This window comes from Tarenaya hassleriana, unplaced genomic scaffold, assembly GCF_000463585.1.
Source record: "Tarenaya hassleriana unplaced genomic scaffold, ASM46358v1 Cleome1, whole genome shotgun sequence".
NCBI lineage: Eukaryota > Viridiplantae > Streptophyta > Magnoliopsida > Brassicales > Cleomaceae > Tarenaya > Tarenaya hassleriana.
In genome coordinates this window covers 6071325-6081747 of record NW_010960187.1, presented here as the reverse complement: position 1 = coordinate 6081747, position 10423 = coordinate 6071325, and the positions used below count along the sequence as shown (strand labels likewise).

General features: G+C 41.3%; 3 protein-coding genes across 8 annotated transcripts in view; all 3 read right to left on the bottom strand.

Moving 5' to 3' along the window:
• Positions 1 to 3073, bottom strand: part of LOC104814584 (eukaryotic translation initiation factor 3 subunit A) — a 5454-nt gene extending 2381 nt beyond the window's left edge. Inside the window, exons 1-8 of one of the 4 annotated variants that reach the window (XM_010542700.1) lie at positions 2966 to 3073; positions 1936 to 2470; positions 1601 to 1816; positions 1094 to 1462; positions 977 to 1006; positions 639 to 866; positions 382 to 543; positions 7 to 271 (exon numbers count right to left, since the gene is read on the bottom strand). In XM_010542700.1, the coding sequence (XP_010541002.1) occupies positions 7 to 271; positions 382 to 543; positions 639 to 866; positions 977 to 1006; positions 1094 to 1462; positions 1601 to 1816; positions 1936 to 2463 (1798 nt within the window). In that variant the 5' untranslated portion in view covers positions 2464 to 2470; positions 2966 to 3073. Of the gene's footprint in view, positions 1 to 6; positions 272 to 381; positions 544 to 638; positions 867 to 976; positions 1007 to 1093; positions 1463 to 1600; positions 1817 to 1935; positions 2498 to 2863 lie in introns of all 4 variants that reach the window. The other 3 variants (XM_010542707.1, XM_019202644.1, XM_019202649.1) reach the window with 3 other exon arrangements.
• A 542-nt stretch (positions 3074 to 3615) lies between these two features.
• LOC104814574 lies at positions 3616 to 5868 on the bottom strand. 2 transcript variants are annotated; one of them, XM_019202653.1, is made up of 6 exons: positions 5598 to 5868; positions 5026 to 5092; positions 4276 to 4324; positions 4105 to 4149; positions 3809 to 3914; positions 3616 to 3731 (listed from the first exon to the last, which is right to left on the bottom strand). In XM_019202653.1, the coding sequence occupies exons 1-5, from the start codon at positions 5841 to 5843 to the stop codon at positions 3848 to 3850; spliced, it is 474 nt and encodes a 157-aa protein (XP_019058198.1). In that variant the 5' UTR covers positions 5844 to 5868; the 3' UTR covers positions 3616 to 3731; positions 3809 to 3847. The 2 variants fall into 2 exon arrangements, with proteins under 2 accessions (XP_019058198.1, XP_010540989.1); XM_010542687.1 differs by having other exon boundaries at positions 3652 to 3914.
• A 724-nt stretch (positions 5869 to 6592) lies between these two features.
• LOC104814560 lies at positions 6593 to 10402 on the bottom strand. 2 transcript variants are annotated; one of them, XM_010542668.1, is made up of 3 exons: positions 10195 to 10402; positions 7434 to 9278; positions 6593 to 7352 (listed from the first exon to the last, which is right to left on the bottom strand). In XM_010542668.1, the coding sequence occupies exons 2-3, from the start codon at positions 9243 to 9245 to the stop codon at positions 7017 to 7019; spliced, it is 2148 nt and encodes a 715-aa protein (XP_010540970.1). In that variant the 5' UTR covers positions 9246 to 9278; positions 10195 to 10402; the 3' UTR covers positions 6593 to 7016. The 2 variants fall into 2 exon arrangements, with proteins under 2 accessions (XP_010540970.1, XP_010540978.1); XM_010542676.1 differs by lacking the exon at positions 10195 to 10402 and adding an exon at positions 9906 to 10097.
• Positions 10403 to 10423: the final 21 nt, after the last annotated feature.

Genomic DNA, 10423 nt, shown 5'->3' with positions numbered 1-10423 from the left:
TCAGCAGGCCTGAGGTCAAGTATGAACGATGTTTGCATAAAACAAATACCATTTCCAATTGATGACGCTCTAGTTCTTCCTTCCTTTTCTCAATAATTGTTTTCCGCGCAATCAGCCTTTTGTGCTCCTTTTCCACGGTCTCTCCCAGAGTTGGTAATATGTCACCCAGTTTTGATGCTTTACTTGGAGCAGGATATAGCATAGCTCTTACTTTGTTCAAAGACTCAGCAAGAATAGCCAGATGATCCCGCAGACCGTCAGACTCAATACCCTGATACAAATAATTTGGTTAGTGATTAAACATGACAGTAAGTTCAAAAACACAATTCGATCAGGAGTAGGGCTTAAACTTTCATGAACAAACCATCCACAGAAGCTTACCAAATTTCCAAAAATGACAACACCCTTCATGTGGTCAACTTTCATGGTAGTGAAATTGTTCTTCACAGCATCAACTGATATCTTCTCAACAACTGAGAAGTCGAAGAAAGGGATCAACTGAGATAAACTCTCAATTTTTATAGTCTGATAAATCTGTGACACCTGGAAAATTCCCGACAAAGGACTTTAAGTATGCATGTCTGCAAAAGATATCCAGTGCAAGAAACAATGGCAAGAAGAACAACCAAATTATATACCTGCTGAAGCAGCCTGAGAGTAGCGAGCTTCTCCAAAGCAGAAACGTACTGAGACAGCTTGACTTCAGGTAAAGAGGGGGCTGAAGATAGCTTCCCACCAAGTTTGGAAATCTTATCCAACAAAGGCTGACTCTTGGAACCAAGATCAAGAGGGTGAAACTCGTGCTCCAAAAGATGGAAAAGATCTTTGACCTCCTGAGTTGCACAGCTCAAAACGCCTCTAGACACCTAAGGATAAACAGATTCCCATAGTTAGTAAACTGCCATGATCAAATAGAAAATGTTGCTAAGCAAAAATTTCCGTATTTGCAACCATTATAGCTGTACAGAAAACTCACCAGCTCAGATAAAAGCGCTGACCGGGAAAGCTGGAGGAGGAACAAATAGAATTAGAACAGAAATCAAACACAAAGAACATAATGAGAGAAAGCAGCAGCAAAAATGAATTATGTTACCATATCCCTGCCCTCAAACTTAGGTTCCAGATTGAAACCTATGAGGTTGGCCATCCTCAAATTGCGTTCTTTCTCATTCTCAAGCTCCAAATGGGATGCACCGAGAGCATGATCAAAGGGCGGAACAGATAAAGCCGCCAAGACAACAGATGATGCAATTAGTTGCAAGTCCTTTTGGCTCAAGTTCTTGTTGAAATTTTTCTGAAGGCTAAACAGCTTGAACCATGCATAAGCATGGTAAAGATGGCTAGATGAAATCCAGAAAATCTCAGTCAGTTTGGAATAATAAACCATCAACAAAGATGACTTGGGCGTTTTCTTGACCATGCACATCAACCCATAAATATCTTCCACTGAACGAAAAGCTTCCTGCAAAACAAAAGTAGCACAATCATGAAAACCAAGCCAATGCATAGCAATCAGTATAAGGGCGGAAATAGAAAAAATTGAATACATAAGTAACAAAATAACAGTACAGAGAATTCAACACATGGGCATAGACCTCACCTGCCACAGTCCAAGCTCAGTCGCAACTTTTAGCTGCTCAAATCTTGTCTCCAGATAAAGTTGCAAGCTCTCAGGGGCTGATAAATCAGGCCGGTCCCTTTGGTCTCTGTATTTGTTAAGATTGGCTAAATGATTTCTGATAATTTCGCAGAGCCTCCGAAACTCAGTAGTTCTTTTATACTGCTTACAGAACTGGAAGGCTCTATGTGCAGTCATCTACAAGATTACAAAAAGCAGAATGAAGCATTCTCTTATGCCTCAGGCACATCTAAATCAAGTAATCAACTTAAAATTAGAAGGAAACAAGGTAACCATTTATCTGATGAAGAACTAACCGCATACAAAGCTTCCAACTTTGAGTTGTTTCGCAAGATCTCAAGAACTGTCCTGTAGGTCTCCCACAAAAACTTGAACCATGGAGTGACCAGCTCACGGTCAGACCTGTCTTTTCCCTTCTCCCCACTGACAATACTAAGCATCAAATCTTCAGGCCTCTTATCTGCTTCAAGGTCATCCACATCAAGTGCCTCCTCAAGGGCTTCTGCCTGGCTACGGGCCTGCTCTGCTTTCTCGGTGGCCAGATGTAGGAAGTGCTTGATCACTTCTTCCAATGAACTCACGTTCACTTGCTGGCAAACAATACGGTACTGGATCAACCCATCCTTGGCAAACCGGCCCCTCCTCAGGTCAACACAAAGATCCAGATACTTGAACATGATTTTTTCAAGAGGCTTCTGCCAAGCTCTGTATCTCTTGGAGGTAATGAGATCGTGAAGCGCCTGGAGGGCATCTTGCTTCTGGCCGACATTGATGAGTTCATCTGCACGCTTCAGTGCATTCTCAGGCTTGGCAAAAGTCGCCATGCTTCAGCTGAAGGAAAAACACGAACCAATAAGCCTGAAATGCATGCTGATTTAACTCAATATTTATCAAAGCATCAAAATTTATTCACCTCGCAGCACAACGACACAAAGAGGAACAACCAAACGTTAGGCAAACCCATCAGAAAATAATCCAGTTAAAAAACCGAAAACAAATTATGTCTGCCATCCCCAGCGGAAAAGGGACCAAACAAATCTCGCCCAGGCCAAAAGATTCAACATTTGTATAAACAATTTGAACCACACCCAGAACACACACGCAGCACAAAAGATTCAAATCATAGTACTGATATTTCATTGCAAATTCCGTAATTTGTAAATTCAACACAAAAGCGATCCTAACCAAATACATCAACACAGATCAAACCAAGAAAACAATCACCTGCCGAGATACGACAGAGCGAAACCACAGGGGAAACTGGATATTCGATGTAAAACACGGGGAAAAAGTTTCAACCGGAGAATGAGATGAGAGTAGCGATACCAAAGGAAGTCGGCTTTGCAGCTCGAATCTCCAGTCTCAAATCTGCGCCGTGAAGGAGAGAGAGCTATGAAAACGGAAGAGGCCGAGCGCGAATATTAGGGTTTTCTATTGGGAACAGTTCTATTCTGTTTTTATCTTTCCGATTCTACCCCTACCCTCACTCGCTTACCCTTTTTTTGTGCCGATTTTTTTTTTTTTCACGCATTTGGGAGTGATAATTTTTTACCAACAAAAAAAAAACGTTATATCATTTTGAGACCCAAAGAAAATTGAAATACTACAATTTACGTTATTGGTTTTTATTGGAACCCTTGTGGCGCTCGTGGAAAATAAATTTGTCAAAATATATTTTATAACCCTCGGGCTAAAATTCCATGATTGTGTTATGAGCTTTTTAAAATCAAAATGCTATTTGCTATATAGATTTTTATTTAACAAAAGTATCCACTTTACTGTTGGAGTGTGATCCAAATAATGGGTGAGATTATGACGAGGAAAACACGTTTGAGCTTGATGAAACTCATCGGAGACACACTTCTGTCCTCTTGTCTCAGGTCACCAAATAATTTCATCATTCAATCATACAATAAATATATATATGTATATATATATATATATATATATATATTCAAGCATACATACATATTGCATGACATGTGACCTCGCACTGTTTTTTTTCTTGTAAGAACACTCTAAAAAACACACTTGATTCCAAAGAGAGAGTACAGGAACAGAGCAATTTCAGTTTGAAGGATTTGTGCAAAAACTGAGTCACACACAAAAAGGGTATTACAAATTTGCATGGACAAGCGTTTTGAGAGCAATCATTGATTCATTATGTACCTAATCAAAATCGGTCAAATGGTGGTTTGTGGAAACTTCTCATGGAGGCCGGAGAAGCTTGTTCACGGCCGTATCAAGAGCGTCTACATTTCTCCTCAGGAGCTTTCTGTGAATAGATTGCTAAGGAATGTTGACGGATTATGTACTAGAATTAATCGACAAATCCAGAATTTAGCGCTAGGCGTTTGGTTTTTGGGGTGCAGATTTTGATGTTCTTGTCAATGCACGAACATGAACGCGTGCCAAGTCCGAGCAGTTGAGACTAAAATGGAACAAAAGCAATATGGTAAGGATACAGCCGAGCTGCCAGATTCTCCGTGCCTTTTATCTCCTCATTTAGTCTGCATTCAAAGTTACACAATCATGAATCCATGCAAATACAGGTATTGTATTAGAGTTTGGATGTCAGCTAGTGAAAAGCAATATCTTTGATCAAATAGACGAGTATTTGATCATTATGGAGGTACCTGAGGCAAGAGTTGATATACCGATTGCCTTTGGTGGCTGCATCTAGAGCTGCAAATAGTGAAGAAAAAGAAATGGAGCATATCTCAAACAGAAGGTCATAAGATCAGCCTACTAATTGAAACAACATTACAGAACAATTATTTCTGGAAATAGCTTGGGTGCATTGATGCAACATCAACGGATGATTTAGTCATCTAATTTTTTCTCGACTGAATGATGTGGGACAAACTCCGCCTAGGCATGAGTTCGCTCTTGCCTAGCCGGTCCCAAGTCCGTATAAAGGAGGAGGGGTTTTGTGGTAGGTGGCAACCAACAAAACTAACCAATGTCATACCTTACATATAATGATGTTCTCAGAAGATTTAACCCAAAATCGAAATGAATGGAAACGAACAATTCATACGGACGACCTCAACTAAACTTGGGATTAAGGCGATGTTGTTTTGGTGAATGATGTGGGGATAGCGAGTACAGAAATCTAGCATTACTAGCATCAGAAACACAAGAAAACACATTTTCGAGATCTCATAAAAAAAGTTCATCTGCTTCATTCAGTTTCGAGGAAACAAATCTGTATTTGACTCTGAACAGTTCACATATCTAAGTTGGTGGAGCATAGATTTTAAGGGCAAGGAATACAATTCGACTCCCTTGTTGAGTGGAATATATAGTTCATGTATATGGCAACTTGAATCTAACACCAAAAACCATATTCAGCTTCAACTTCCACAGGCTGTTTCGACACTTACTGGTTTCCTGAAGCCGTCCTGCTGCATCGCCAAAGCACTGCATGTGATCGACTGAGGTACTAGTGGCCTATAAACCCGTCATGCAAGTTTCATAAACCACACAAAAGAAGAAGCTTTTACCAAATATAGCTCATTCAAACAAAGCAGCATTTTCAAGCTCTTTTTCATTGGGCATTACAAGGCTCAAATTCAACTTTCCGCTTCCCGCAAAAGCTATCCGAATCATGATCTTACTGTTCCAAGAATTCATCAGTAATCAAAGTACAGAAAGAAACCTTAACTAGTGGAGCAAGTGATTTGATCAATCCAAACATAAGCATCAAGCCGTGGAACCACTAAACTCTTGGAAATCAAACAAGGCACTGATGAAAATTCATGGATCAAGAATCCATAGACCAAAGTCCTCTAATCCAAAGCTATATTCAGCAACATAAAAAGTCTAGGTTTCAAGAAATCGTTTGAATCAGATAAAAACCTAATGCTCCCACAAGTTCACATTTTCCCTTCAACTTTTCTCGGTAACCAAACGGAAACCCGACGAGTAAAATCTGTTCAAACAAGCGTTATCTGACCTCAGAGAGAGCCGATCGGAGAGAACCAAAGAGAGACGAGAAGCTCTCAGCGATCGCCTGCGAATCCTTCTCGACCGTCGCAAGAGCTCTCAACATATCCCCCTTCTGCAATGACTGCGCTTCCGATCTTCCGCTGCCTTCATCCTCCTCCATCTCCTCCGCCTGACACGTGTACGGTGGATCTGCAGCCGATTCATTCTCCGCCTCCGGCGATGGATCCACCTCTGTTTTAGCTCCGACCTCCATCTCCAGGAAATTAATTTTCCGGTGTACCAAAGGTGCGTAAGAAACACATATGTTCTCCAACATTTAAAATTTCAAAATAGCCCCATTACTATTTTTTAATTCGGAAATGCACCCTCAACTCTCTCTCACGATCAATTACATCCGCTTTCATTTGTTCCATAAGGTGACTGAGAAGATCAAAATCTTCGACCAATGTTGCCAAAGTTACGATCTTTTCTTTGCTTGGTTTATGAAGACTAACAAGGCTACATCTCTCAGTGGTTCTTGCAAAAGAGAATGGTTTTGGATTAAAGATTCATTATGGGTTTCTGATGACAGCTTTATTGCTACTGCTCTGTTCTCAACCCAAAAACATTACAAACTGTTTGTCTCCTCCCTGCCCCCTTCCATGAAATTTCTGCACTTTATCAGATTCCCTCAAGTGTTCTTTCCATTTTATTTGAGTATGGTGACTCAGGTTTGCTTGGATGATATGTCAGATGTTTGCTTGCTGCAGCTCATCTGCAGATAACCGGCAGTATCTGCTGCTGCCTTCTTCACAAACCCATTTGATGTAGTAAAAACAAGATTCCAAACACAGGTTTGTTGCTACATAGTAAAAACAAGTTTTGGGTTTTAACACAGCACAACTGTGTTTTCCTATGCACGGTGGTCTGATCTCAGGGGACTCTTGTCTCTTTGTGCAATTGCTCATTAGATCAAATTCATGTATTCATTTGTGGAAACAACTTGGTTTTTGAGAGGGGAACAGGGAAAGACCCATTTATTCATTACATGATGCAAAACTTTTCCAGAGATCTATCAAGACCCCTTGACCTGATTTCTTGAATATGGACTCTACCTCTAACCCAATTGAGTACCTTTCCTTGCTAAGCTACAATATGAACAGTATATTGTGATTAAACCCTGCAACCCTACTCATAAGAATGAATAAATGACACATCAAAGAATTTCTCGCCTCTCCGATAACCCTTCAGAAGGATTCTTCAGACTGGCGAATGCAGAATATCCGGTCCCATGCTCAAGCTTTGTCCAAAGAATCCACTCCTTCATGGCTGTGCTTTCTGGAGTTGGGAACCACCCTTCTCTTCTAATCGCCATCTTGAAGAGCAAACCTGAGGGCCTCAAGGAGAATGAATTTAACGTATTTTCAACAGTGACAACCCTTGAGGACTAGACTCGGGATATTGGTGAGATGGGAGGGTTAGGCATGTAGGATTGGAGAGTGGCTGTACTGCCTTTCACAGGCTTGGTGACTTGCTTCTCGTCCTCAGTTACTGCTTCAACTAAGCACTTGACTTCATCCTCGATAAGCATTTTCAGTGAGTTACACTGAGACAACTGTATGTTCTCGCCATTTCTACAGTCACCTGGAGCTTCCAAGTTATGTAGTATGGCAACACAGATGGAAAACGTTTGCAGTGTTGATAACTGTGCATGGAAATGGACATCATATTGTCCCTCCTTGACAAATGTCATGGACAATGCTGGTGTGTTCTCCTTAGCTCCCTACGAAGACAAAATATCAGATTGGAGCAGTTCTGCAATAGCAAAATTGTGTTCCATTGAGTAAAGGTCCATTTTTTTTACCTGGACAAATAGCTCCAATGGATGGTGATTGCCCATAAGAGGCTGATCATGAGAACATGAGAGACTGGAATTTCCAAAAACTACAAGAGGGCAAGCCATATCCCAACCGCCACAGTCACAACCGCCGCCCGAACTCCACCTCTGAAGCAAAGGTGAAGGACCACTGTACTCAGAAGTTGGTATGCCGTGGTTTCCCCTCGGGATTATGACCTTTAGCTTTTCCGGACTTCTGCTTCCACAAAAGTATTTCTTGCCCTCCTCAATCGGAGAAAGACTGAGAAGATTCCTCTTGTCTGTGACCCTTTGGTCGCCTCCTCTATATTTTAAGCTTTCTCTCTTCCCGATTTGGTCTTGAATGATTATAGCCGCGATTTCGAGGTCAGGATGCAAATCTGCATCTGGCCATGGTTTTGGTTCCTTTGAAGCATAAAGATCGAAACTTTCAGATGCACTCTTGGGCTGAAGTCTCTGCTTTGTTACATCAGAACCATCTTCTGGTTCACTACTTCCTGAACTCGAGTCTGGTTTAGCAGAACTTTTCGAAACTTTAACTGTATCTTTTGGTCGGGATGAATTTTCCTGTGCAGAAACACTTCGTCTGGCATGAGCAATATCATACAAAACAAACTCGGTTACCATCAGTTTATCTGGGTCTTGACCATTTTTTCTTGGTTCCAAGCACGTGTAACAGGAAACTTGCATCTGACCTACCTGTGAGGATTCTCGGCTGCAATCGTTCAGACCCCAAACACTGGCATTGCTTTTCTTTCTGCTTCCAACGCAGGAAAACGTATACGTCCATTTGGACCCGTTATTGGATTTCCATGTTTTTGCCACATAAACTTCCTCAGGAGAATCCAAGAAAAACCGAAAAACTGGCAACCCATCTTTGTTTTCCAGCTTAAGGCAAGCATGCAGATGAACAGGGGAAGATATCAGAGCTAGCGTACGATCCTTATTCATGACTGCAGGACTGTTATACAATTTTTCATGATCCTCTGAGTTTTCACTGAACAATGCTTTGCAATGATCACTTCCCTTCAACATTTTTTCTGTACATTCAACTTTGAACTCTCTTGATTCTCCCAAGTACCCAAGGGGACTTCTCAGAGACTTTGATTTAACAAATGGATCAAACATTTTCCTAATATGACCAAACTGAGCCCTTGAGCTTTCCCTATTGCAATTGCTTTCTGATGGAGAGACTGAAAGCGTCTCTACTTTTGCAGACTGAGACTTAGGCAATCTTGTTTTGTGGTGATTATATTCGTTTAAAGGACCGGCTGCTTCATCACATCTGACATTCAGTTCATCATCTGAATCCAACACCGCCGCCCTGTCTTTGATACCCGAGTTCAAACAAATGTCAATAAAGCTACTGGCTGCAGACTTCGGCTCATCTGAAAGATCGTTCTGTGGGCTTCTCCCGGCACTCCCTGTTCTGGAAGAATCAACGATTCTGAACGAGAAAGAGGCATCACTAGCACGTGACAGCTCGAGTTTCGCCTTTGCCTCATTACTTCCCGAGAATCTCGTTTCCTTGAATGCTTCGTTAGAGCTTTGATAGACAGAACCTCTCCTTTGTTCCATGCTATCTCCCATCACAAGAGGCCTAGAAGAGAAATTCTTACAAGATGAGCTCCGGTAGCGCCTGAAGCTTATCTCGGTAAAGCCTTCTTTGACCCTCAATATTTCATCTCTACGAGGTGGTTTCAATCTCGTGTTCCTCTTTTCTGAATCTCGAAAGGGATGGGGAGGCGGAAGAACGCTGTCAGGGCTATGTTCCATTTCAACGCCTTTTCCGACTTCCATATCTATGCTATTCCCATTGTGAGATCGGAACTTCTGAAATCAATAAACATTCACGGAAAGATTAAAACTTTCACTCCTCTATTTCATAAGCAAAGCAACAAACATGCTGTCTTAAAGAACAGTTATGTTTTCCATCATGTCGTAGAGCATCATCATACAGCAGAACATTGGCCGGATAAGAATAATTCTCGGACATATATGAAAAGACTCATACGCATAGAAGACTAGACACAGAAACTTTATCAAATCCACAGCCCAAAACTTCAAAAAATATCACGGATTAACGATCAAATGTTTGCTACAATTCCTCCAAAGACCAAGACGCCACGAAAGTCTGAAGCTTTCTATCTGTCGGAAGCAAGCCGAATCAAAGTTAAGAACTTTGCAAAGAATTTCTAGCAACGGATCAGAATCCCAATCAAATCGAATAGATCCAACGAACAAAATCCCATAAACTTAGAAAGGATTGGTGCCCATCTTGGACCAATTTGAGCCTATGGATAATCCCAAAGAGTAGATATTGATTCTGTAGAATCAAAGCCCTAGGACAGCCGACAAAACACCCTATTTGATCCGAAGTGGACTGGTACTCGAACACTGATCCAGATCAAGCTTCGCAACAAGAACAATACATGCAAAATTTGGAAACTTTGAACATACCCAATTTAGATCTCGTAGACATAGATAGAAAGAGCAACAAAAACCCAAAGATGCTAGCAAGCAGATTCAATCGTAGCCTTCGAATCGAAGCAGCTTAAAAAGACGAAAACGAATCTAGTAAAGCCGGAAAAAAACCAAAATAGTAGTCAAAGAAGAGACTCCAACAAAAGTACACACACTGGTACAAAACAGAGAAAGAACTAAAACTAACAAGAAGCAAAAGAAGAAAGAAAATTTACAAACAGATAGAGAAAAGGGATCAAGAGACGGAGAGAGAGAGAGAGCATGCCTGAGTTAGAGAGAGAAAGTGAAGTAATGTGGAGAGATTCGGAAATCTCTCTCACGGTCACGGGCATGGGGAAGAAGAAGAAGAAGAAGAAGAAAGACAGAACACAAGAGTGTCGCTGAGGTAACCGATCATGTCTTGTAATGGAAACAAAAAGAAGGAAAAAGCCATCAATAGGTTTCTCCTTCAAGCCATCATTCTGTTTCTTTTGCCCCCCCCCCCCCCCCCCCCC

Excerpts from the sequence above, each read along its gene's own strand:
- LOC104814574 (XM_019202653.1), bottom strand. The coding sequence starts at position 5,843 with ATGGAGGTCGGAGCTAAAACAGAGGTGGATCCATCGCCGGAGGCGGAG. Across the intron at positions 4,150-4,275 it reads TATATCAACTCTTGCCTCAG|ACTAAATGAGGAGATAAAAG; the intron begins GTACCTCCATAA and ends CTTTGAATGCAG. Across the intron at positions 3,915-4,104 it reads GAGAATCTGGCAGCTCGGCT|AAAGCTCCTGAGGAGAAATG; the intron begins GTATCCTTACCA and ends ATCTATTCACAG.
- LOC104814560 (XM_010542668.1), bottom strand. The coding sequence starts at position 9,245 with ATGGAAGTCGGAAAAGGCGTTGAAATGGAACATAGCCCTGACAGCGTT. Across the intron at positions 7,353-7,433 it reads CATTGGAGCTATTTGTCCAG|GGAGCTAAGGAGAACACACC; the intron begins GTAAAAAAAATG and ends TTGTCTTCGTAG.